The 26,398-nt window shown below is 42.8% G+C and overlaps 1 protein-coding gene and 2 long non-coding RNA genes across 6 annotated transcripts in view; 1 reads left to right on the forward strand and 2 right to left on the reverse strand.

The window, feature by feature from the left end:
- The first annotated feature begins 2,394 nt into the window (after positions 1 to 2,394).
- Positions 2,395 to 26,398, forward strand: part of LOC100123399 (neprilysin-4) — a 54,375-nt gene continuing 30,371 nt past the window's right edge. The window contains exons 1-3 of one of the 4 annotated variants that reach the window (XM_001606990.6): positions 2,395 to 2,552; positions 3,257 to 3,463; positions 10,472 to 10,520. In XM_001606990.6, coding sequence (XP_001607040.2) covers positions 10,509 to 10,520 — 12 coding nt within the window. In that variant the 5' untranslated portion in view covers positions 2,395 to 2,552; positions 3,257 to 3,463; positions 10,472 to 10,508. Of the gene's footprint in view, positions 3,464 to 10,471; positions 10,521 to 26,398 lie in introns of all 4 variants that reach the window. The other 3 variants (XM_031931309.2, XM_031931308.2, XM_032600543.1) reach the window with 3 other exon arrangements.
- LOC116417587 lies at positions 12,001 to 14,586 on the reverse strand. Its single transcript, XR_004227838.1, has 2 exons — positions 14,467 to 14,586; positions 12,001 to 14,393 (listed from the first exon to the last, which is right to left on the reverse strand). It is a non-coding gene; the product is annotated as an uncharacterized LOC116417587 (long non-coding RNA).
- Positions 24,547 to 26,357, reverse strand: LOC116417590. The gene is made up of 4 exons (XR_004227840.1): positions 26,076 to 26,357; positions 25,903 to 25,993; positions 25,660 to 25,803; positions 24,547 to 25,570 (listed from the first exon to the last, which is right to left on the reverse strand). It is a non-coding gene; the product is annotated as an uncharacterized LOC116417590 (long non-coding RNA).

The raw sequence follows: 26,398 nt of genomic DNA on the forward strand, positions 1-26,398 counted from the left end.
CCCGGCTTTCCAATAACAACCAACAATTATATCCGTACATCCCCCGATACGAAGTATACGAAGAGAAAAAGGCCCGGGAGAAAGAGGCAAGTCGCGAAAAGCTCGAGAAAATAAAAGACGGGAGAGAGAGAGAGAGAGAGAGAGAGAGAGAGAGAGAGAGAGAGAGAGAGAGAGAGAGAGAGAGAGCAGCGGTATAAAGTAAGTGACAAACGATGCGTTCGTGGCCTGCGGCGAGTGTACAGTCGCTGCTGCTCTCTTATACGCGTGTTTTCCGCTGTTTGTACACGTCGCAAGCTCGTTTTCCATTGGCATGCGCGACTGTGCTTTTTCGAGAGGTTGAGGAAGGTCTTCTCACTCGGGAGAGTATATAGTAGGGGACAGAAACACGGGGAGAATGTGGCTTTGATTTAGAGGGGACGGATCGAGGTTAGTGTCGCAATGAACTCGCCTTTTGATCTCGCGCGTATATTTTGGGAGGAAGTAAATCTCGAGGAGGTTCAGGCTTTTATTGTGCGCTTGCGTGACGACGTTTAGGCCATTGTCTCTTCTTCCTTTTTCTCTCGGGAAGGTTTTCTACTTACGGAGTAGCGAAAGCTTTCCCGCAACGATACACTCGACGTTTTTCCTGAGCTTTAACGATTGATCAAGCTAAAGTAAAATCTAAGGTCAGGTATCACGGGCCAGCATAATAAACTGGCTCAGGCATCAAAACTCGTAAACATTTCATCTCCTCCGCGCACAATACCCCGATTAATCAAACATAACGTTTCAAGCTCCGAGCAGCAACATAACGAGAAAATGACTCATCGCGCCGGCGATTTTCTCATTTATATTTATACACGCCGCGCTACAAAAATCCTCCGGCGACCTCGGTGAAGTTCAATTCTCGAGGTCACTCGCGCATTCGTATGCGTTCAACGCACCCGCGACGTTGTTCCTTTTGGCCAGCGAGTTCATTCCGCTCGGATGACACGACGATTAGTCGAGGTTCTTCCCCCTCGATTTATGCAGATGTGTTATAATAGCGTTTATAATAACGGATTTTTTCGAGTTTTTCTACGGGACGTTGTGACAACGATTTTCCAACTCGTCGGCTTTCGTGACTCGGTTATGACGGACGCGAGTGTCAACACGTAAACGCGGCTTATTCCGCCAATTTTACGACGCTTAATTGGCTAAATAGATCTCGGACGGCGGACGGACTTTGTGATCCTCGTCGTTTCCCCGAATCGAGTTAGACGCCGCTTTGGAGATGATTACACACAGCGCCGCGCTCGCGTTGACAAACGAGTTTTAAGAGTATAAATATGTCATCTCTGATGATTTGTCAACCCTTTCACCGCGTAATTGTCGCGTTTGGTTAGAAATGAAAGCGAGCTAATCAGAGCATCGCGTTTCTCCGATGAATTACGGTATAAGTCAATTAAAATTACAAATCGTTGACAAAGTCCTCTTGCAGAACCTAATCACGGCGTTTGGATATCGAAGCGATCAATTCAACGCCTCACGTATTACAGGAATAGGTATGTGTATATACGTATAATCCCAACAAGGCGTTCCTTTGTCGCGTGCGCGGCTTTTTACGCGAGTTCTTACGCGAGATGCGCGCGCGGTGAATTTCAAATTCGCCGCGCGAAGGTCTTTCCGGGATGAGCGAGATTTTCCACAAGATGTTGCCCTGCTACTTATTTTTTATTAATTTATTAAGAAATTTTGATTTTTGGTTAGTGTAAACCGGTACAGATTTCAGTTTCGAAAAAAGCAATAATGGCGCGAAAATTCAAACGTCATTGTGATCGCTCTCGTCAGTCTATATCGAGGGCGAGTCCGCGCGCGCGCAGATTTCCGCATCGCTGAATAAACATCATCGGCGTTTCAGAGAATCGTCGTCTACAAAGAAAACGATTGTTCCGCACTTGCGCACACGTGACTATACTCTCGGGCACATTACAAACGAGATTAACGAGCCGAGATGAGTTTTAATTCTGGGCTACGAGTTCGCAAAATCTCCGCTATATACTTCCTAATTAAAAAACTACTAAAACGTCTCTCAAGACTTCCATTCATCGGCCCCGATAAATCAGCCCATCATCAAAAGTCGTCGTTGCCTCGCGAGATAGAGATAAAAAAGAATCGTCGGCCGTATATCTTCATTTCCTCGTAGCCGAATCCATTGTTTACAAACAGCCTCTATAGACTCCCACTACTATACTCTCGGAGCAGCATCCGAACTACACGCGCTGACGGTGATCCCCACCACCGGACCGGACAATCGTAGCGCGCACATAGAGTCGAGATCCATCAAAGAGCGACGGCACAAAAAAGAAACGCTCGTTCGCGGGTGGAGGGGGCAGCGCGCGCGAGCGGATGATTAAAGAGCTTCTCGGCTGCCGACGCTCTGTGTTCTGCGGCTGCATCAGCCAGTAGTCTCCTTAGTCGCGCGCGTTCTGCTCCTCCGTGCCGCTGTGAGAGACTCTCTTGTATTTTATATATCGTTTCGTTTGTTTTGCTTTGTTGCTGTCTAAAGAAGAGCCGAGAGCGCGAGTGTGCATGTAGGTATACAGCTATGCTGAGAGTTTACGAGGGATGCTGGGGGAGGCTCGTTTGAATTTCCCGCGCTTTTTTTAGGGGAAATTTCTAATTTGAATTTTTCGAAACGATGTACTCCCGGCGCGGACCGGTAAAGTTGTGTACAGTGTAAATTCAAAGGCTCGGTACGGCAGACGACTTTTTTCGCGGCTTACGAATGCCTCGATTTGAATCCGTAATGCGCGCGCTTGACACGGGAGCGAAAGAAAATATTGACGCGAGCTCGAGAAGTTGTGCGCCAATCAGCGACAAAAATCCAAAGATTATTGAAATCCAATTCCGACACTCTATATAACCTCCGACACGTCGTTCGGACTTTTACACGCGCGCGTTTGAAAAAAAAAACACACTTCCAGATAAATCCGTATCTGTCGCGTTCTAAGTATATATTCATCGTTAGAGAGAGAGAGATAAGCTCGGAGTAACCGTCGCGACGTTATAATTGAAAGCTCTGTTTTTGCCGAATTGGGTCGCGTTCGTACGCTCGCACATTCACACAATGTAATTGCAAGCCGGCTATATTCCGATAGTCGTTATTTCTCGCCGCGCGAACCGCGAAAAGCTCGATGATTAATGAACCAATTACGGCGAAAATTCAAACGAGCCCCGAAAGAAAATTCCATTCAAGAACTCGTACGTCACGCAGCGGCTTTTTTTCTGTTCGCAGTATAGGGGAATAAAAAACACGTGCGTGCAAGTCGAAAGTGTGACGCCGGCGCGGGAATATTCGAATTTTCGCGCCTCTCTCTCTTCCCGAGTGCCGTAAAAGAGGAAACAAGTGCGCGTCAGTGAAAACATAGAAAAAAAGCAGAGGTGGAACGAGACACGAGCTTTTCTCGCTGGAGCAAGGACAAAAAAAGGAGAGAAGCCGCCGGTGAGTATAAGAGAGAAAAATCGTAATGAGCTGTTAATTGGAGCCGATATTTGTACGCAGCTGCTTGTTATCGTCTGGCTCGGGGTATTTTACGCGTGGGAGTTGAGATCGACGAGAGACGAGAATGTGCAGCGCGCCGTGTGTTTTTGTTTACGAGTTTTTGGAGAGATGAAAGAGAAATTCGCGGTTTTTGACCCCGAGAGAGCTGGATACTATATATATTGCGCGCTTTGCTGCGCAGCAAGGAATGTATTGTCGGACGGACTCTGTTGCTTTCGGCGGCGCCGGGGCCGATTGTTTTTGAAAGCGAAATGGGAAAAGGGACGACGCTGCTATGCGTGGAATGCGCCGCCGGGGAAATGAGTCGACGGCATGGGCGTGTGCTGTCCATGAGCTTTTTTAAGGTGGGAGGGGGTGAGCTATTATGAAAGTTTCGACCGACGTTGCTTCGGATTTTTTCGTCGAGATTAGAGATGAAAAAGTGTGCGGCTGACGTTATCTGACGCGTAATTCCATGAAAATATAGTTTTAGAAATCAGAGTGTAAAAGTAAAAGGAACGTTTTATCTAACGATTTCCACTAGCATACTTTCTTTTTCAACAAAAAGATCGAAAGAATATTACGTCAAAATCCAGGCTATACCGCAGATCGAGATACATGCGACGCAGATAGGCGCTAAACCAAAACAATTTTTTTGCTATACGCCTAATGTATTCCAACGGCTGCATAATCTCGAGTCGAGGAAACTTTGGAATCGCCTAAGCATAAGCAATCGCACCAAAAGTAAAACAACCGTTTTCGGTGACTCAGATGACCATATTATAGTTCTCCTATCTATACGCGCGAGCCATCACTGAGTCAAAGAGAAACGCGCAGATTAAATTCGAATATTTCCTTGTGCTGTGTATCGCTTCCTAAAATTATTTCGACATACGTATACAATACACCAGCGTTATCGCCATTGTTTCATTGTTATGTTCTACCGTTAGGACAATAACGAAAACTTAGCGCATTTATAATTACGATTGTCCGATCGATCGCCCTTAATTATCATGCAAAGCAATACTCGATTAATTATAAATTATTCATGCGACGGACTAGCCGGATAATTCGATCGATTCCACGACTCGCGATAGATACGACGTTAATTGATAAAATTTAAATTTACGCGTATACATCTCGAATTTTCCTTGCTGCTCGCAAAAAACTCGCGATACGAAACAAGCGCTCGCGCGCGAGGGAAATTTATTCGAGGAGAAAATTTCCGGAGTCGCGAGCACACCCGCATGCCGATAAGACCCTCGTGAATTTTCGCCGCAACGACGGGGAGTCGGCTAATCTTTTGGAAATTTTTTCGACGATGGAGTAATGTGAAATTTTTTTTTACGCATCGTGCAGTGTGTATTGAGTTTTATACGCTTTCGAAGGATTAATTACGACGTTTATACGAGTGTAAATGCGCTGCGGAATTTCATTTACGGAGAAGAAAGCTGATGAGTATGAATGAAACTGAGTTTAATCGTGCGTAATTTAAATTTTCATTCGGATGACGCGTAACGCACATCGCAATCATCATCGATCAATTAGTTGAATCATATACTATATCAAACCCCACGCGGTGTATCGATATTCTTCGCTGTCAGTGGCAAAGTGAAAAATTACGCCTTAATGGCCGATACATTTTCGTAACGAAATTAATTAGCGCAGCTAATTCGTTGCGCGAAACTTTGTAAAATCATTGTTGCGCCTGCCACTTCGATTTTGCAAACTTCACGTTTATATACGTAATTTCGCCCATAACTCTCGGGAAAACTTTATTCCGGGATAAGTTGCGAAGACGTCTTGATAAACGAAACGATGTTTACCGAACACTCGTGTGTCCGCCGGTAAAACGCGAATAATACATCATGCTTCAATACACTTAGCTGCATTTTAGTCGGTTGCGACGCGTGGAAATATGCGACGATAAATATAGCCTTACTTAACGAACGAGTAAACAATCGTTGGGTAAAACCTATGCTTTGCGCAGTGTGTACCTAATATGCGGGCGATACGTCGGTGTGAAAATCGCTTCGAACCTTTCATCTCTGCGTTTTGAAAGCTCGAACAAAGAAAATTACATCTGGCCTACTTTGCATTGCACATAGATTTTCCGTCAGACGTCTCCGAATCCTGATCAACCAGGCCTTGAGTGCCAGTTCGGTGCACAATAACTATAGATACATATAGTTTGTTAAACATTCAATCGCAGTGCCATCGTTCTATTAATCGCTTCGCAAATCGAAACTTTGTCAACAAATAATTCAATCCGCACTTCCTCCTCATCCAGAAATCAGTATCAATTATTCTCGCGCGAACGCATCGAAATCCATTCCATGACATAGCACACATTACACGTGTGCGCGAGTTAGCTCGCGTAACAACGAAACTTCCTCATTATCGCGCCAAAGCGCATCTCTCGCGCGCGTGAATTTATTAATTTATGCCCGACGCGCTCGCACGCGTTATAATTTCTTTCAGCGCCGACAAACAATGCGCGCGCGCGCTTTGCATCGCGCGATAATTCGCGCGATTGCTCGCGAGATCGCCGTAGCTTGAAAAATGAATAATAACCCTCTGCGTCGCTGTGCATATCCTTATGTTTCGCTGTGTGCGGTAATGGACACGTGTGTGTGTGTGTGTGTGTGTGTGCGTGTGTGCGTTTCGCCGATTTCGCGATGCGATGTAGCGGTTATAGATAGCGATCGATTATCATAGTTACGATGATGGAATGAGTAAGTAATTGCAGTGTACGGGGTATATTATAGCTGTGATGAATATTACATTAGCTACCGCGTCGCGCTTGATTTGCGGCACGTGTGTGTGTATCTATCTGATTTAGACGATTTCTAAATTTGTCCCGGACACGAGATCGATGATTGTAGGCATGTCAAACATACTGACGATAAAAAGAAACATATTCAATCCACGAATTAGATAACGCAGAGCGCGAAAAAATCGCACTTATCGCCGCGCCAGAAGCCCGAAACTTGGCGATAAAGATAATGTACTTGTAGACTCGCGCGTTAAAGGCAAAGCGAGCCTGTAATCTGCCGTATACTTATATGGAATCGAGCGCTGAACTTGAAATCGAAATCGCTACGCTCTCGTGATTTTCTATAAATAATTGCCCGCAGCCGGTTCTCGATCTCTATACAGCACCGGATGCGATGTATCCGTCGCGTGTCTGCTCGATGCAGACTGTGTGTGTGTGTGTGTGTGTATAAGCGAGTAAAAGTGTTTTGCGTTTTTTGCGCGGCTTTCGGATTGAATTTTTTATCGGTAAAAAAAATTCTCGATTATACCGATGCTTAGATAAATCGTCATTTTGATTAATCAATCCGAACGAGCAGCTTCTATATACTCTTATAAAAAAAAAAGTCCGCGACAAAACCCGCAGGCCTCTGCATCCGACTGCCACAGAGTACACATACACTGTTCCCTTTCCGCGCAGAGAAACAGCCCGTATCTCGACGTCGTCTCTCACAAAAGGAGCGAAGCTAGAACAACGCGAGCCCGAGCGGAACGTGAATCGGCCATCGCGCACCGCTGCGTACCTACGGATCTTTCTCCTTCCCGCAGCTGCGAACTGTCTCCTCTCGTACCGCTGGTTATGTCGGCGTGACCTGTATTTTACCAGAAATTTTTTTCCCTGCTCTCGACATTTTCGCGGTTGGACTGCGGTTGTGGATTTTGAGGTGAAAAGTGTCTGCTATGTGTGTTATTTGCGGTCGAGTCGAGGTTTTCGTAGAGTAGCTGCAATTAGTTATGGTATAATCGTCTTCGCGGAGCTGTTGTCGGCGGAGGTCGGGTCGATTAGTGTGGTATCGTGCTTATTAGGAGACGAGGACGTTGCTTCTTTTGCGAGAAATTAGGTGCAATTATAGTCGAGTTGGAGGTTTGACAAGTCTCGGTTGAGGTGAAGCGGAGATTCGAATTTATGTAAACTTGGTTCAAAGCTTTTTTGTCGTCGGGCTGTTGTAAAAACGCGAGCTCGTTGACTGGGCATTGGGTAACGGGAGGTATTGACACTTTCTACGAGTTATTTCATCAACGTTTTTGCAAAATTTCTCCCAGTGAGCGATTGCATAGCAGTTGCGACGAACCAATTTGTACAGTAATTGCTGTTTTGAAACGATATTTGAATGTACTTCTATTATGGCAAAAAATGTCGATATAACTAAAGTCAACGTTAGAGAAGCTAATCCGCACCATTGGCTGCCTCTTTTTTCAAGTACACATCAGTATCTGTTTCGAGAGTCCTGATCTTTTTTAAGCCAGCCTTTTCTCTCTACCCTGTACACACTCGCGCGAGCAGAAAAGCTCCTTAACTTTTCAAATCGCAACTCGCAATCAAAAAGCTCCAACAAAAATCAACGAATCCCATCCCGTCTCTCCTCAAAATCCGGCTCATGCCGTTTAGGCCCCTCTCCCGACTGTCGTAAAACAATAACCGGCAACGAGCCGAGCATAATCCCCTATTCCAAAAGCTCTCCTCTCCTCCCCCCTGCGGAGCTTCGCGTCAAAACGCATTCCCCCCAGCGGTGATTCCCGAACGCTTCGGCATGAAATACGACGCTGTGACCGAGAGAGGGCGAAAAAAATGGAAAAATAAAAATTCAGAGTGTATGTAGGCGAAGCTTTGAAAATACAAGCAGTGCAGTAGCTGGTCGATCAAGTGGAAAGCGCGATGACGCGTTCGTATATCCCTTGAGCTTGAGGTGCAAACAGGCTTTTTGCGCGCGCGTGGTGTTTGCTCGGCAGGGATATGGGGGTTGGCTTTCGAGTTATGAGGGATGGAAGGTGTCGCCGAAGGATTTCAGGGAATTCGAATTTTGAAAAACTCGCAAGCTCTCGCGACTTTCGGACACGCGAATAGTCGGCCGCCTGTCTGTGTCGGAGCAGAAATCGAATTACGAGGGCCGCCGAGTCGTCCCTTCAATCGTCGAGCGTTTGAGGATCGCAGTTCCGCAGTCGCGCTTTGTTCTGGCCCGCGACGATCGAGAAATAGAAGGGAGAGGAATGTATTGCTCTGTTTATTCCCTCTTTCGCCTTCCTTTTTTTCTTCTTCTTTTTCTCGTGACCGAGATATCGGCCGACGCTTGGCTGTTCTTTTTTGCCCTCGAGGTCTTCTTCCTCTTCCTTTTCTTCTTCTTCTTCTTCTTCGGCGTGTGGGTATGGCCCTCGTCATGCATATGTAATACTGCAGTTACTTCGATCGTGTTATTTGTTTTCGTTCAAAGTGTTTGTAATAATTATACGATGAAGATGAATTACGTGATTTATGAATTCTGATGGAAAAATAATGAAAAATTTTTGTAACTACAAGCAGATAAATAATTATTACAAACTTTAATTCTATCCTTCATTGAAGTCTAACTTCATATTCGATCACTATTAAGAAGTTTCCTCTCGAAAAAATTTAACAGCAAACAAACGCAAGTAATTGGTCAAGAGCTAAAATATTAATTCTAATAGAATAAAGTAATCTCGCATTCGAGTATAATGAAACTAAAACATGCAATAAAAATTAGCTGTGTAAACGATATACTTTTTCCTACTCAAAACAATCAACAGTAGTTATTTGTATTGTGTTTTGTTGAGAAGCCGCAATGAGTACATTCACGAAAGACTCGGTATCAAACTCATAGAGAGAATTGGATTGATGCCGCGAGAAGTCGGTGTAATTCCTAATATTTTTTCCACATTCGGGACACTTTTTAGTCATATGGATTTCGATATGTAGATTGAGGTGATTCTTTCGCCTCGCTCTGTATGAACACTCTGGACATTGAAATTTAGCTGGAACACTTGCGGCTACGTTTCAAATGCATGTACACGTTATGCAGACAATCAAAGTTACTTTTACACAAGGTACAGATAAAAATCATAGGTTCCGAGCATTCGTCTGCTTTTTCGTCAGCTATATGTACAGCGAGCGGTAAGTTATCTGAGATCGAATACACAGTTATCCCGATTATTCACGCTTTGTAATATAAGTAAACGCACCTGTGCTCGAAAAAGTTTTGAATCTTTCGGCGTCCTCGGCGTTGTTGAACACCATATTCTCGTCTGCAATCCGTGTCTGCAACATTAAAGATTTTACGAATTATCACGCGGGAATATGAAGCACTAAACGTTAAAATTACAGCTAATTCGAAAAAATTGATTCACTACACCAGTGATAGTAGTAAACAAGGCCACTCGATGAAGGCAGGTATACACGTGGTATACAACACACCCCGTGAGCCGCGTATTTACGCGCTTCAGCTTAAGGTATTAGCCTGATTTGTTTGGTTGGCCTTCGCGCTATAAAAAGAGGGGCTCAATCGCGCGCGAGCGATTCAAAGACTGTGATGCAGTGGTGGGGGGAATAAACTCTCTCTCTCTCTCTTTCTCGCGAAGTGCTTCGTAAATATACTTCGAAGTGATTGGGTCTGATTTTTGGCTAATATAGTTTTATTACTCTTTTACGAGAGAAAATTTTACTCGATGATATCTTTTAATACAGTCAGCAATTATTTAGAACAAACAAAACCACGCCTTTAAAATCTACCTTACCCCAGCGAACAATGCAGCATCTAAAAAAAACTCGCACAAAAACGCATACAGTCGCTTTCAACACAGAGCAAAAAAAAAAAAAAAAAAAGAAGCAGACGAAGAATCCTAGTCGCGTCAGCTCGCGCTCATTCAATGCAAAGCAAATGCAGCGCAGTGAATCCTCGCGATTCAGAACCACGGCGGCAGCCGCAGGTCCTCAATTAAGTCTCGCGCATAAACACGCCCAAGCGACACAAAGCTTCGCTGCGTCAGAGATAAAGAAAGAGAGAGACTCGCACAGTCCCCTGTACTGACTCTCGTTGTTTTGCCGAGTAATCACGCGCGATCCTCGTCTGTTTTTTTCGCGCCTCATATTCCTTTGCGCGCATCAGGCATATACACTAACGGCTCTTTGTGCTTTGATTCCAGGTGAGGTTGACCGAGAAAATCCCCCGGAGAATCGACGATGAGGTACAAGGTGAGTCGACTTTTTACTTTTTTTTTCTTGTTCGAGCTGATCCCCCGCGCTTTTGAATCGAGGATTGATGATCCGAGAGGATGGATGGATCCGCGCTGATGAAAAGGAGGTGGATTAAACGCCGCGGGAAATATGGCGCGCGCAAGCTGGAGATTCGAGTCCTGTAATTGAAAAATATCGCTTTTATTACCGACTGCAATTTTCGACGGTGTTCAAAAGCTGTGAAAGATTACCCTTCGCCGACTTTTGTTATTGGTATTTAGTGCGAGGTGATCGCAGGGTAGAAAAAGTTTGCGTTATTCCGTGTGTTATTATCGAAGGAAACAACGCGGACTCTGTGTGCGCGCTTGAAAAACAAGCTTTTAAAACGAACGGCCGCGAGATGTGCACAATAACTCTCGTATGGTGCGGTACGCGGCCAATTATTCACTTGCGTGTCCTTAAGCGTGATACATTTCAATTACGATGCTTATTATCGTAACGATTTTTTTCAGCAATGTATACGTTAACGTGTATGCATACGAGGTTTGTTTTCGTTGAAATTATTCGAATTCGATGACTGCAAATATTTGGAATAATTTTATAGTTGCGCGACGATGAAATGTTATTTTAAAGGACTTGAAATTAAATTTTTTTAAGAAACTTTCTTCGAGCTCGAAAATAATCAAACTCCAAGCATCGATACGTATACCCAATGGTACAACTGTTTTTCCCTAAACGTCCAACGCTCGAGAGAAAGCTCGCAATTAACAGGGGATTCACGATAATGAAAACACGTCCTCGCGCGCGCTGCCAATTTGCCCGTCGACCCTTTAATTACCCGAGGGAGACGAATAACGAATGTGAGCGGAAAAAAATCGAAGGTATAGGATCATATCGCGAGTGGATGGGCAGCTTCTTGTTCGCGAATCACGTGTGCATCGGTGTTCTTTTGTTCAACTTTGTAAATTTCTCTCTCGACGAATATAACTGGCGAATCAACATTAATCGAGTAAATTTCGTCAGCCCAATCCAATATTTCAAACCCGAAATTCCAACAGACTGTCTCTGCATACACCGTGAAATTCCATACTTCACCAATCGCCCGAAAAAAATCTCCTCGTCGCTCTTCATCGAATACGCCCACAACAGCTATACAGCTTCGATTCGGGCACACACTCTTTCGGATTCGAAACGCGCGGCGAAAAAAAATCCAGTGCGATGAACTTTGACGAGCATCGGCTCCATATACTCGTCCTTCCGGCTGATCCGTTCCGACGATTATTCGACGATGACAATTTTCTGATTTTAATGCTCGGACCCTTTTTTTATATTTACGTTTATTTACGGAGATAACGGCCGATGCTCGTTTAAGCGAGCGAAAGCTTGGAGCATTTTTTGGAAATTTTTCGGTCTACTCGAAAAGGCGATCGAGCTTTGAGAGCTTTTAAAGTGGCGGGTAAATCGAAGCGGGAGATATAGTCGAGGTTTTATAGCGCAATTTTCATTCAAAAACATAGGTTTATTCAATTAGAACAAAGGTATAGATCACAATTTATACAATATATACATTAGATTACAGAAATACAAATATCTTCTGGAAGAATATCAATCTTATATCGTCAAATGATTTAATATCACATTATACACGCATCCTTTATTAAATTTAATACAACATTATAAGCAACAGTCATCGCTTTTCATCAACCATAAACCTCTATAGGCTTGTACATACACCCGGAGCTAGCGTCGAGAGTAGATTTTCCTGTAATTTCAGTCTCTCGACGGCTTTTTTACATTCGCTTTCTCACGACGCACTAGACACTGTTCCGTCACTCTCTTTCCCGCAAGCTCACCTCTTCCCTGTCAATATCTCTCTCCTGCGTTCGCGCGCGGCCTTTTTCCCTTATCTTTACGAGCTTTTTTCCTTACTGCAAGCTCGTGTGACTATTTTCCTCCTTTAAAGTAAAAACAAAGCCGGATGGCCTTTTCTCTTCGACTCTAGCATTCTTATTTTTACGCGGTTCGTAAAGGTTCGTTTATTGTTTGTATTAGTGCATCGTTAAGCAAAGCTTCGTACTCCCGAATTGATTTATAAGAGTAATTGGGTCGTACGTCAGGCGAACGGCTTGACATTAATCACGACGGCGATTCTGATTGACACTAATTGTTACCAAGACCCTGTCCACACGTTCTCCCGTCTGTCGAGCATTGAACTTGAAGATCCACAGCGATTCGCCATCAATTCCCCCGTTTTGCCGAAATTAAGCTCTTTATCTCCGTCTGTCGCTGGTATTAATTTACGGTGAAATACAGTACACAGGCGTTTGCATTACTTAGTCGCGAGAACTAAAGAAACCGCGGGAGAGTGACTTTATCGACGTTTATGCGAGTAAGCACGTAATGAAATTCTCGGCACATTCTTCGCTTTCCGCGCGCGCACGGCTCTCGAAAGATCAAAGGAATTTTTGCGCGCAAAGGGGCCTCTCTTGGAAAAATCCCGGCTTCGAAAATCGAGAAGAAAAACTCCGAGAATTTAAGCAGCACCTATACTCTAGAGCTTTCGAAAGTTCTCTTTTCCCTCGAGAAGTGCGCGGGCTTTTTTTCATCTTTTATTTAAATATATACGATAGGATTCTAAAATAAGAGGGAAAAAATTCGCGAAAAATTAATAAACAGCGCCACACCTCCGGACCCGGTCGTGTGCGACCTTTTTTCCCCGAGCGGCGAGTGTATGGAAAACGCGACGCGTCGAGAATAAAACTTTCCTCCTCCTCCTCCTCCTCCTCCTCCGAGAGAGAGAACTTGCAGTGACGAGGAGAAAAAAATACTTTTCGTTAACCTACAGCGTCGCCGGTAGCGCCCTGAATACGCGACTGATTGAAGAATCGAATTAGTGGTCGGATATAATTGTAATTGATAAAAGTGGACGACCGCGGCGGTTATCGACGAACGGCCGCAGAGAGAACGGCTACATTGTCAACGTTGAGCTTTTCTATCGACCGGAAAATCGTCGAGCTTTATTTCGGTGCGCGGCTATTTTTTTTTCGCTGCGGGCGAGGAAAAGTTTCCATTGTCATGCCGGTGGCTACAGAGCATACACCGCGTTGTTGCGAATTTTCAAGTTTTCACATCGAAACGAGAGGGATATGGATCAATATCGGCGATGCTGAAGCAGCGGAACGTATTTGCCAAGTTAACGGGACTGGCATTACCGTCTCTGCGGGGGGGGGGGGGGGGGAGGAAAGTATAAATATCGTAGAAAAAAAGAAGGAGGAGAGCCTTGAATCTGTTCCAAATCTCGTCCTTATACACCACTTTGCGCTGGAGCCAGACACGTTGTGAGGTATATACGTAAGCTCTCTGATGGATACAGCTCATTCTGGGGGGAAACGCACGTCACTTTCCGGAAAGTATCTTCTTCCATGTCTATCGTCCATTGGCATGCAATCCGGGTGTCCTTCAAAATGTTTTTTCAAACTGTATTTTCCACACTTAAATACATTCGCGAGATACTTGGTATCAATCACATACGGACAATTGGATGATTGGTGCCACAAGAATTTGACGTGATTGCTAACATTTTGTCCACATACGGGACACCTTATGGTCATGTGATAGGATTCGACATGTCGAACGAGGTGAGTCTTATGCCTCGTTTTGTATGGACACTCTGAGCATTGAAATCCAGCCGAGAGAGGTTTGAAGTGCTTTTTTCCCAAATGAATGTACGCGTACTTTAGAAGGCTAAAGTGAGATTTACACAAGGTACAGACAAAAATCGAAGGTTCCGAGCATTCATCACATCTGGGGTTTTTGACGAATTCACCACGACATTCAGATCTACATCCTTGTTGCAACTACTGCAGTATAAGCGCGCATAGTTCTTCACAGCTGAGAGACATTACATTTTTTGTATTATAAGGTTGTTACTTTAATCGCTGTATTTTTATTCGTAAGAACCTACCTTTTAACATTTTCCCAGAGCTAAAACGCGGCATAGCGTACGTTCTTTCCGAACATTCCCGATCAACTGATTGTGTGGCAAACGGCAAATCGTCTAAGGCTAAAATCAAAATTAACAGATTATTATGCAATGTGAATTTTATAAATTAGTATGTGGAAATATGGAAAACTCAATGCTACAAAAAGATACATCACACCGATCATGCAAAGACGGTCTCTCGAATAACATTCAATGATTATGCAAACATATCAAAGGATTTCCACTGAATTAAAATTAGTAAAACGAATATTCAACATAAATAACAAACAAAAGTTAGTAGAATCTTCAAAGGATTCGCATCAAACCACGCTTTCCCAACAGCTCTGTACAGGTTCGCTAATGGCTCGTGGAATGGATTAGCCCTTAACGCACGCGGTACACCAGCCGCCGATTTATTCGCCGCCGCAATGATTCAAATCAAATTTAATCGCTGCAGCAGTCGACCTCTGATGCATCGCCTAACACCGACTAATGGCCGGAATCAGCTATTAGTCCACCGAATAAAGTCACCAACGAATAAACATTTGAAAAAAAGTATTAAAAAAAAATACTTTTATACCTCAAAACTTGGTTCAGTATCCGGAAACTGCACACAATCCCGCCGTAAATCAGTCTCTCACACCGCCGGGCTCAAACCTGGTCAATCCATAGGTCTACCCCCGACACTCGCTATATACAGCATAGAGGCCACACCTCACCGGAATACGAAAACCGAGCGCGTCTCGGGCGAAATAAGCCATCTCCCAAAGAAAACGCACTTCACTACACCGATCAAAAAATCCCAGTCACGAACTCGCCCGAAACTCAAACGCGCTTCTCGCGCGGAAGTTAGTCCCCTCGAGTGCGTATAAAGATACCGCGCGGCTCCGAACAATAGCTGTGCTGTTACGTAGAGGGCGAGGAAATCGAAGCGAGAATCGTACAGTATTCGCGATAGAGGAAGGAAGAGGAGAGACGTAGACGTAAGCCAGGCAGCTGAGGCAGTAAAGTCCGCAGGAGGAGGATAGTAATGCTCATCGCGCGTTTAACGATCTTGGAGCTGAATCCACGCGTGATTTCTGCGATGATTCGCTCAGTGTACACCTGACGCGAAGAATATGCGATGGAGATTTATGGGGCTTGATATAGGTTTATATAGGAGGATTGAATTTTTAATCGTTTGAGAACTGGGTTGATGGTTTTTATTATTTCGGGCTGATTTTGAACACAGTCAAAAGAGCGAAGAGTAGTCATTGACTCGAGTTATTACACAATGCGATCTTTGCATGCGACATATTTAAACCGTGTTTCTTTTTCACGTGCATCTTGAGGCGATATTTCGACTTCGACTTGAATTCACACTTTGGGCATTGAAATTTGGCCGGGACAGTCTTGCAGCTACGCCTGTAATGATTGTACATGTTTCCAAGAGAAGAGCAGTTTCTACTACACAAGGTACAGACGAAACTCAAAGGTTTCGCGCATCTGTCGCACTTGGGCTTTGTTTTCACATCTATGACGTCTAAGTTTCCGTCATTACCGCAATGCTTGCAGTGCAAGCGCGCTTTTTCCTTGATATCTGGAAAACGAAAGACGTTTGGCTAACATTTATTTACGAAGGTAGATGGATTATTATTAACTTATACCGTTTATCATTTTCCCAGACGACGATCGCCTTGTAGAGCTTCTCGTTGTTGCTTGGGTGTGCTTCTCGTCAGCTGAAGCCACGGCAAGGTGTAAATCGTCTAGAATTGAAATCATATGATTGTCTGGTTATTTTTGCTCTGTAGTAAATCTATGTTCAATAGTGTACCATTGCTTGAAAACCTCTTGAAGCTCTCGGCATCTACAGCGTTCTCAAATCTCATATCCTCTTCTACAATCTCAAGCTTGAGAGATAACTCCAAATCTGAAATATTTCGATTATCTTAGTTAATGTCTAGATTTAATGCTTTAAAATATAAAGTATACGCATATTTGTAAAATTTTACCAGATTCATTCGAAAGAATGCTCTGTTCTTCGTCAGCCTCGCATTCGTCTTCAAACTCGAACTTGAAAGCTTCTGCGTCTGAAACAGAACGAGTTTGTTAAATGATGAACACAATGTTAATTATTAGAAGTTTCATGCAGGATAGAAGCTCAACATTCATGCGTGTATTAGTATAGTTAAAATAAAAATCGTATTTATAAATACTTTATAGACACATGCATCAACTCTCTAAATGACCCCGATTCTCAAATCGCCCCATCCTCGCATTAGGTTCCTTTACGCAGTCTATACATTTCATGAAACTTGGTCGAAAATAAAAAAAAAAAATAACGCGACCGTCTCCGCTGCGAAACCGCACTAAAACTCCAAGTTATAAAAAACGCTTACTACTTATGGAACATAAAGCGGCTATTTTTATACACGGCGAGCGTCGGTATAATACATTTATACGGTTCTCTACTCGCTCGCGAATTAAGTATCACTAAACACGTCAGTCGTTTACGCGAGCCCTGCACCCTTGACTCGCTTATACACTCGACTGCAGCGAGGAGAAAAAAAGAGGAAAATCGCTTGACGGCGTATACGGAACATTTTAAGGCTCAGCTCGTGCATGCATAAAAAAGGGAAATTTTCGCGACGCGTATACGGTTTCGAGAATCGGCGCTTTTTATTTCATCCGTCACTGTTTAACACGCGATTTATAAGAGGATTAAGGGAATTACACAGGGGGGCCCTGGCGATATAAGTGGGCGAGTAAATAGCCGGAATTGCGGCGAATCGGATTACGCGGCTTAATCGCCCCCCGGCGGGTCTAATTGAATTCCGCGTAATTATATTTTTCGCGAATAAAGTACATGAGGAAGAAAAATAAAATCCGCAACAATGTGTCCAATCGCTGCACCTATACTGCAGCTGGTATACATTCCGCTCACGCTCACGGGCTGAGCTAAAAGACACCGCGCGACAGCCCCTTAGCATATCCGAAAGAGAAAAGCTCTGCCATTTATCGCGTTTCTCGCTATCTCGGCTCGTCTACTGCAGAAGCGAAATGAATTTACGGCTTCGAGGCTCGTCAATCGCTCAATTAGAATTTGCCCGCCCGTTTGACGAGGTCACGTACAGCTTTCCTCTCGCGCGCGGCTCTCGCTTTATTGGAATCTCTAATTAAGCGGGGATTTTCAAGGCATACGTATACGTGTGTATACGCGCATCGTTGAAATTCCTTTGTCGTGTCTCCTGCCTGTATACCTGCGCCACGCAAACCGAGCCGTTGATTTCATTAGTCATTTATCGCTGCAGCCGGAAATATTAAACCGACTCTCGCGGACCGAACTACGAGCTATACCCACACTGTATCTGGGTATATAGCTATATGTATATAGATGGGAGTAACGACGCAGCAGTAGCAGCAGCGGCAGAGAGATGAATGGCTCTGGAGCGCATCCGACCGCTCGACAATTGATAATCCGACGATGCACAAAGTTTCCTCGACGTTGCTTTTCGAGTGTGTGTATGTGTGTGTGTGTATGTGCGTGCTATACGGAAAATTTCTGGCTCGATTTTGAGATTGATATATACATACTGATTTTACGAGGGGGAGTAATGCGAGCTGCGTTTCTTCGAGCTTTTGATTGAGGGGATATACGTATAGATTGAGTGCGTGCGGAGCTTATACCGACGATTAGACGATCGAGTCGAGTAATCGGGACTGTGGAATGAATTCCCGATGCGTACATACATACGAGCGAGGAAAATTGATTCGAATTATTATCGCGCGTCGAAAGGGTCCGATTAAGGCTGCGCACGTTGAAACGTATATAAGTATATATAGAGCTTCTAGTGGTGATAACGCGGACGAGAGACACTTGCATTACTCGCTCGCGCTGCTGGCGATCTTTCACTTTATATCCGCGTGGATATAAAAGGGGGTCGAGATATTCTCTCATTCAAACGACTTCCTGCGCGAAGAAAATTGACAGCCGCAATTGACAGCTGCGCGACTCTCTCATCGTCGCTATATGTACGCGTATTCTTTTGTGCTCGATCATGATGACGATGATCATCGAGTCACGGGTGCTTGTGTGTATATTCGTCCAGGAGAGAATTTATTTATGCAAAAACGGTATATTCGTTAAAATGTTTTGCACAATTAAAAACTTTTCAAAAGAACGCTCCGAACGATTATTATTAATGTTTACGATATCCAAGGCCATTAAACGCAAGGAGATGTATTCGCGAGCGGACGAAAAAAGAGGTCGGCCGACTAAATAAAGTAGGCGAAGATCATCGCACCGCCGCCGCCGCCGCCGGCGTCTTTGACCCAGTCCAAGGAGAGCCGAGAGAGTTACTGCTTTGCGCACGTTTTTTGCGGTATTCACTTTCAATGGAAAGAGAGAGAGAGATGGCGGGCTTTTTTGCCAGAGCGATGCCGTTGAGAGTGAAAAACGAGGAAGTTCGACTACTTGCGAAATTGCCGGTGTTTTGAATGAAGCTCTCGGTGAGCAGGGGTCAGTGACCTCTGGAAATGCGAATTTCTGTTTTTATTTACGATGTTTCTTGTTCCGAATCAGCGTCAGGCCTTTTTACGCGGAGGACATTACGTCGAGGCGTATAAAGAGGATCTGTTTGCACGTGGAAAGAATGTGTATAAATGAGAGGGCGAGAAAAGCTAAGGAGAAAACAGAGCTACTCGCGTATCGGAAAGAGATAACGTCGGACGCGAAAGGCGAAGTACAAGGCGGAGCGAAGTATACTTCGCGTGTAGTTTTGCGGAATGCAAATTTGCGATAAAACACGCCTCGGGCTGTTATTATCCGTCCGCGTGTACAAAAGGTACGTAAAAGGGTGTATAGGTATACTGCTAGATATAGAAAAAGTATGTTTGACGTAACGCATTGTCCCGTGTGCAAATGGAAAGCGTCACGTACAGCAAGAAGAGGGAAATACATCCCGACCATTTTCAAGATTGACCTTTTCACTGAGAGAGAGAGCTTGTAAATTCAGCTGGAAATTCGGGCCGCATGCGCATTTTAACAATGCCGCAGTCGAAATACCAGCCGCAAGTCATTGTTCGCTCCATCAGCGGCGGACCAAAGTGCAATTTCGGTCTCCGTCCCTCTCCGAGCGCGGAAAATAGCGACGTCGATGCTATTTTAATTCGAATTCATACACGGTATGTAACAGCTGTCATGACGAGTTAGCTCGAATAGCTCTCTGTATAATCGATCCGCATTATCGAGCTTTAGCGCGCGGGGAATTTGAATTTCGGGATACGCGGCCGGCAATTGAAAAGTACGTGCTTTTTGGTGAATTTATCGCGCGAGTGTTTTATCACTCAGCGCAAATTAACAGAGCATAGATTTATACACGTCCTCTGCGCGCAGCGATGGAATAAAGCACCGAGCTTTTACAACGCTCGTTGAGATTTGGTATTACCTATCGTGTAACAGCGCGGTGATTTTAACGAATTTTTTTATTTAGCCCCAGGCGCTCGAACGCGAATAACGCGGCTTTTGTACCCTTTGTGTGAACGAGCATAGGTATTTAATTAGACATTCGGATCAAAATTCCAGTCTCGAAATACACGGCATTTTTTCGAAACAAAATCGCATTGACGTCGGCTATCCCCGTCGTGACACAGATTAACATAGATACAAGCCTCGCATCCCATCACTGTACACAGCCAATAAACAAACAAACAAAAATCAGGTTCAGTCGCAGCAACATCACATCCCATCAACGAAAAAAAAAACCAACACAAACGGGAGAAACGAGGTCACGAGCGAATAATGGAGACACTGTGTCACGCGTCGAATACATTGAGATCATTGATTCGCAGCGGCGGATGAAGTTCTCTCTCTCTCTCTCTCTCTCTCTCTCTCTCTCTCTCTCTCTCTCTCTCTCGGCTTGATTTTATACGCAAGCGTCGAAAGGAAAATTCGATTTTTCCGCGACGCGCGTTCGTTGACATTGAAGCCATGCGTTGCATTAAAATTTGCCTTATACGGAATGCCGCGACTCCGAAATCGCGTCTGCGACCGCGTAATCAATCAGCCGTTAATTGTAGCACGCGTAAGCTCGTTTAACACTGTCGGCTCAAAGAGATATGACTGTATTATTCGCCCGTACACGTCATCGAATTTTCCGAAAATTACCCAGAAATTCGGACCGGATTTTCCGGGAAATTTGAGTGAGAGTAAAGTTGATTGTTCTGCGCTAAAAGCCTTCGCCGTTCGCGCAGAAAAGTTCATTATATATTGTTAGTAGCATTGAATCAACGTGGCGACTAAGTACATAGTATAAACACTCGTTCTTCGCTAAAAGCCGAGCACTCGAAATCAGTTGGTTTGTTTAGTACGTCGATGACTGCAAAAACTAAAACAACCTGACACTCGATGTAATGTAATTTATCGAGAAAAAAAAACGATTCTGTAGAAGTTATTACACACTAACCCGATACTCGTTTAATTATCCCGGCTGTATAGTGTCCGACACGTATCAGCGGAGATTATTTTGCAAAATTGCCAACGGACACGTTGACCCTCTGTCCCGTCGGTTTTAATCCCAAGCCTAGAGCTACTCTGGCCTGTGGTTCTATAGGTATTTGACGGCATCAACCATTTCTGTTGAAAAATATACACAATCAAAAACAGAAAAAGAAAAAGCTTATACGGCGACCGTAGAAGGCCGAACGACAAGCGGCATTTCCATTAATTAGGATCTCGATCAAAGGAAAAAATAGCGATTCTGCCGAAGGCCGCCGGCAATTTCCACTCCGACGTTACATACGCGTACAACAAAGGAAAAAAAAGGAGGAAGACGCGGAAAATCATGATCGATCTCGCGCGGCAAATATTCGCGGGCGAAGGTGAAATTCATTACCTCGTCCGCGAGTCGTCGATCTTACAATCGAGCGATGCATCGGGGAAACGGTAATGCGATAAGCATTTTATACGTGCCTTATGTAAGTACAGCGCGATTTTTCTTCATTGATTACAGCGTCTACTACCAGCGAGGATATAGGCGTACATAATCGTATACCAACGATCGGTTGGAATTCTTTGGAATCAACGACGATTATTTTCTATAAGCAAGAAAGTCTCGACGAACCTAATAATCGCAATGTCGTTTCAGCTTCGGCGAAACGATCGTAAAAGCGTCGCGAATATAACAATCGAAAAGTCGACATCGAAACGCAGCGTTGCGGACAGGAAGAAGCTCCATTCTGGGACAAGGTGAGCGGCGACGATGACAAATCGAACGCTGCGCTCGGCTGGCTCGGAAGATAATGTGGGTTAAGGAGCCAGAGCGACGCTGTGGGAAGTGGATCGGAGAAATGAACGCGTAATCAATTTCACAGAGGAGTTTGAAGTTAGCTTTTTTTTTCGGATGCAGGCAGTCGTGAATTTAACGAGTCCTCTAGGAATAGAGCTACTCTGTTATTTTCGAGAGTAATGATTCAACGACCCACTTGCAGATGGAGTTAGGATTATATAGGGGGGTATACCGTTCGGATGGCTTTCCTTGGTTCTCTTTTTAGAAGTCAGTGGTTCAAGGCGTCGTAGAGAGCACATGCTAATGAGTGTACGCGCTGTTTTTATATTCGTTTTTATTTATCCTTAGTGGAAAAGTTTTTTTATTTTTTCTTATACGAACAGCTTGTGATCGAGTGAGTTGCGCAACGCAGATTACAAGGGAGTTCGACAACCTGAGAGTGATACGCAGACTCTCGACACACGCATGTCCAAGGCAAATCACCGATAATTAAGACGCAAAAATGCGTTTATAATAACCAGTTGGTCGATTGATCACAGACCGTTTTTTTTAATTGTTTTCTATTTTAGGATTCTCGAGCTTCGTTGCATTTGGCATGCTGAATCTTCACATGGTAATTACAATGACAGCGCTTACGCGCATTTAATCAATTCAACGATAGCGTTTGGTCACTGATATATGAATATCTGTAGCGCTTTATTATTCTAGTAAAACTCAATGGTTTAACGGATCCGAACAAATTCTTATTGATTAAGTGTTGATTCATCTTCCATGTTTAATCTTTGAAATTATTATAACGTCATATATATATATATATATATATATATATATATATATATATATATTTTTTTTTTTTTTTTTTTTTTTTTTTTTTTTATGAGTACCACAGTTTCTATCATTTAGGACTTTTTTTCTTCAAAGTTTCTTTCGATTGAACAATGCGCTGTAAAATCTAGTGTTGAGAAGTATTTATAAACTTAAGCCCTCTATGATCCACATATTAATTGTAGCAACAATAATTAAAAATGCTACCAAATGGTGCTGTGTTTCTCAACCATTTCTATAGTCTTAAATTATTTTCTATGCGTCTTGGACACATATCATACTCTAACAAAATCAAATGTTTCAGTTTAATTTAAAATAGTGTAATTTTACACAAAAAGTAGTTTTTTAAATAAAAAAGTTATTTTTTTGAAATATTGATTTTTTACCTTAAAAAACTATTCAAATCTTATGCGTATTCTCTATATGCTTTCTAATGTCGCCTTTAAACTTTGTAACATAACCACAAATATCGCAATGAAATCCCTTAACGCAAAAAATTCTGTGGTCTTCTAGCGACGATAAATCCTTGAATTTTCTATCGCATAACTTACAAACAAACGTGAGAATTGCATTATTGATTTCAACTGGACATTGATACCGCTCATGTACGGAAATACTTCTTGCGTTGTTGAATATCTTACCGCATTTACGACACTTTCGAATTATATGTCGGGTTTCAACGTGTTTCTTAAGGACTGTTTTGCATTTCGTTTTATACGAGCACTTTGTACACGAAAATTTAGCTGAATCATCCTTGCAGTTAATTTTCAAATGCTTATACATGCTTGTGAGATTAGAACAACTGTTTTAACAGAAATTACGAACAAAAAGTAAAGGTGCCTTGCATTTTTTGCCGTTGGTCTTTGAATAAAAATTGACCGCGGGCCTGTCTATGTCTACATCGTCGAAGCAACGTGAGCAGCGTAAACGCGCCTTCATCTTCACTTCTGAAAATTAATCAATTTAGTGTTACGATCTGATTGTAAGTGATATCTGGTCAATTTTTCGCATTGACGTACCACCAAGCATTTTTCCAGGAACTCGGCGCTTCGAATTGTCATGTTTTGATGCTTTTCTGTCCGGATCGATGTTGAAAACTACACGTTCAGCCAGCAACAACTTATATGGAATAATAATCATACTTTTATCCAAACAGGCTAAGTAATTTTTTTCAAAAATCAAACAAATGCACGATTCTACCTTTACCCAAAGAATCTGAATAGTTTATTCTCGGCTTTTCGCGTAGGATGCGAGTATTGTTTGCATCGTTACCTTCATTTTCATCATCAGCAAAACCGTCATCCGAATCAATAGTAATCAGCTGAATTTCAGACGAAAGTTCTTTAGTATAAACGCCTTCATCTTTAGAAATTGTCGAGTTCGACGGGTTAACTATTTCAGATAATTTTTGTTCTTTTCCATTCTTGAATACGTTATCCTCATCCGAAAGCTGAAGCTCGATTGACTCCGTGCCTGAATAATTAGACAAGCCATCTGAAATGGAAATTATACATTTATTTGGCCGGCTCAAGCGTATTTTCTTCGATATAATACGCTGGCTTAAGCCCTGAATTCGTATACAAAATATGCACTTATTGATAACTTTACCATCGCTTGAAGAAATCACATGAATTCTTCTCCACTTTCACTTGTTAGTACGAAAATCTTCTTTCGCGAGATCTTTTGACTTTGCCGGACTAAATACTTCAGTAAATTCGATTTCTTTCTTATCATCGTTGATTATTATATCCTCGTCGACAATATCAAGCTTAATCGAATCCGAATCTGAAACATTTACGTTTTGCTATTCATTTTTTGCATTATGAATGTTCATAGATCAGTACAGTCTTCATTAGGAACTATGTACAAATTTGGTATAAAAAATTAATTGTAAATCTATGTTATGTTAATGAAATGGACATAAAATTATGTTTCTAGTTAGGATAAGATTTCATATATTAAACAGGGTTAACGTGCATGAACATCTGCGTGTTCCTAGACATACTTTATTAAAACTTGAATTGTGCATGTACAAAAAATGTATGAGAAGTACATTTGCTTTTTTGCAGAAGCTACAATTCTGGCGGCCCTTAAAAATTATTACGAGAAGTATTAACTAATTTTACTTGTTCATCAACGCTTTTCAAATCAACTGTAAATTAAATTACAAATCAATCGCATCTGTTTCAACCGACACCCAATCGCCTTCGATATAGCTCGTTTGGAAATTTGATTCCCCATCGAAAAATGTTCTGCACAGCCTGTCAGTCGTCGAGTAAACGGCTCATCACGCTTCCTTGACTCGGCCAATATTAGCCCCGACCAATCGGAAAAGCTGCCGGTTAAAACACTCGATTCGTGCACGTCTGCCCTCGTTAAAAATCGCCGATGAATCGCTGATAAAAACGAAAGCAAAATCCTCCGACGTCGCCTGTCGATGAAAAATTTAAGTAGCTTTTCTTGTGTACATACGAGCGAGCGCCTCAAAGGCGAATTAATTGAATGCTGATGTAGATTTTGCGTTAGCTTTTCCGACGGCGAATCACTTTGTACCAGGGCTTTGAAGACGGCTGCGCCGTTTAAATTGTGTAAGAATTTCGTTAGGCGAGAAGAGATTGGCTTTGCCCGCGTTTGTTGGTTGGTGCTTTTACCGGAAATCGTGAAGCTGGTATCGTCGATCCTTTAGTCTTGTTAGAGCTGTTGGAAGAAATTTCGTTAGACAAAATTATAAGTGTAAATTGTCATAAAGCGCATGAATTCGACGATCTTGAATAAAGCAATTATTCATCCAAAGCTGCCGTGTGCGGGTAGAAAAAATCTTATCATGCGCAGAACAGAACCAGAAGATAGACTGTAGTGTGTATTTACGCAAACAGAGAAACGGCAGGGTAATGTTCCAGTATAATTTGCACATGTCTCGGGTATATTTTCATAGCGACGATATGCACGCGACATACTTAATTGAGATTCTATTTGATCGTTGGTTTAACGTTCGGCTATTGTGAGGAAAAACAAACGTCGTTAGAAATGCAGTCGTGTGTGCTTTCTCCTATATAAAGAGTAATGCAATAGCGTGGGAGCTTACTCAGTTCAACGGAGTCTGGCTGAGTTTCGGATGAATGCCTTTTTGTACAAGTATCGCCGAAAATTCCTGTCATATCTAGCTCGTTATTAAATATGAAATCCTCATCCACAATTTCAATTTTGATCGATTCTACGTCTGAATCATCTATTCGTCCATGTAAAACAAAGAAACATATTTTTATTTAATTAGGTATGTCTCTGTTTCACAAAATTTTTTGAATCAGAATGAATATACATATCATACCCTCAATCTCGTGCGTGGTATCTTCATTTTGATTATTGTCAGTGAATATATTAGTATCGTGCCTTGCAAAGCACTGCGACTGATTTCCAATCTGAAAAATTTACATTTTTATAATTATTTCCGTTATTTGCAGAGCAATAAAAATTAACAGATATAGAAAAAAGTGTTCATACAGACAATAGCAGGTAGAATAAATGAACCACTATGAAAATGAGAGAATATATTCTTAATTCTTCAAAATTCCCAAAATTCCGCAATGAAGAATATGTTTAAAAATTCTCTGTGTGAAACATCGAATCGAGTAATACACAGAGTAGTCGAGCATTCAGTAGAGCACTCAATGATACGGTCAGACGCAACTCAAAACAAATCTCCAATCTCCAGCATGATTACGTTAGAAAACGTATTTTGCAACCAAGAACAACTACAACTAGATTCTGAATCAAATCTGAAAAAAAAACAAATTACATTTTAAAATACAGCAATATAAATCATT

Source organism: Nasonia vitripennis, chromosome 5, assembly GCF_009193385.2.
Source record: "Nasonia vitripennis strain AsymCx chromosome 5, Nvit_psr_1.1, whole genome shotgun sequence".
NCBI lineage: Eukaryota > Metazoa > Arthropoda > Insecta > Hymenoptera > Pteromalidae > Nasonia > Nasonia vitripennis.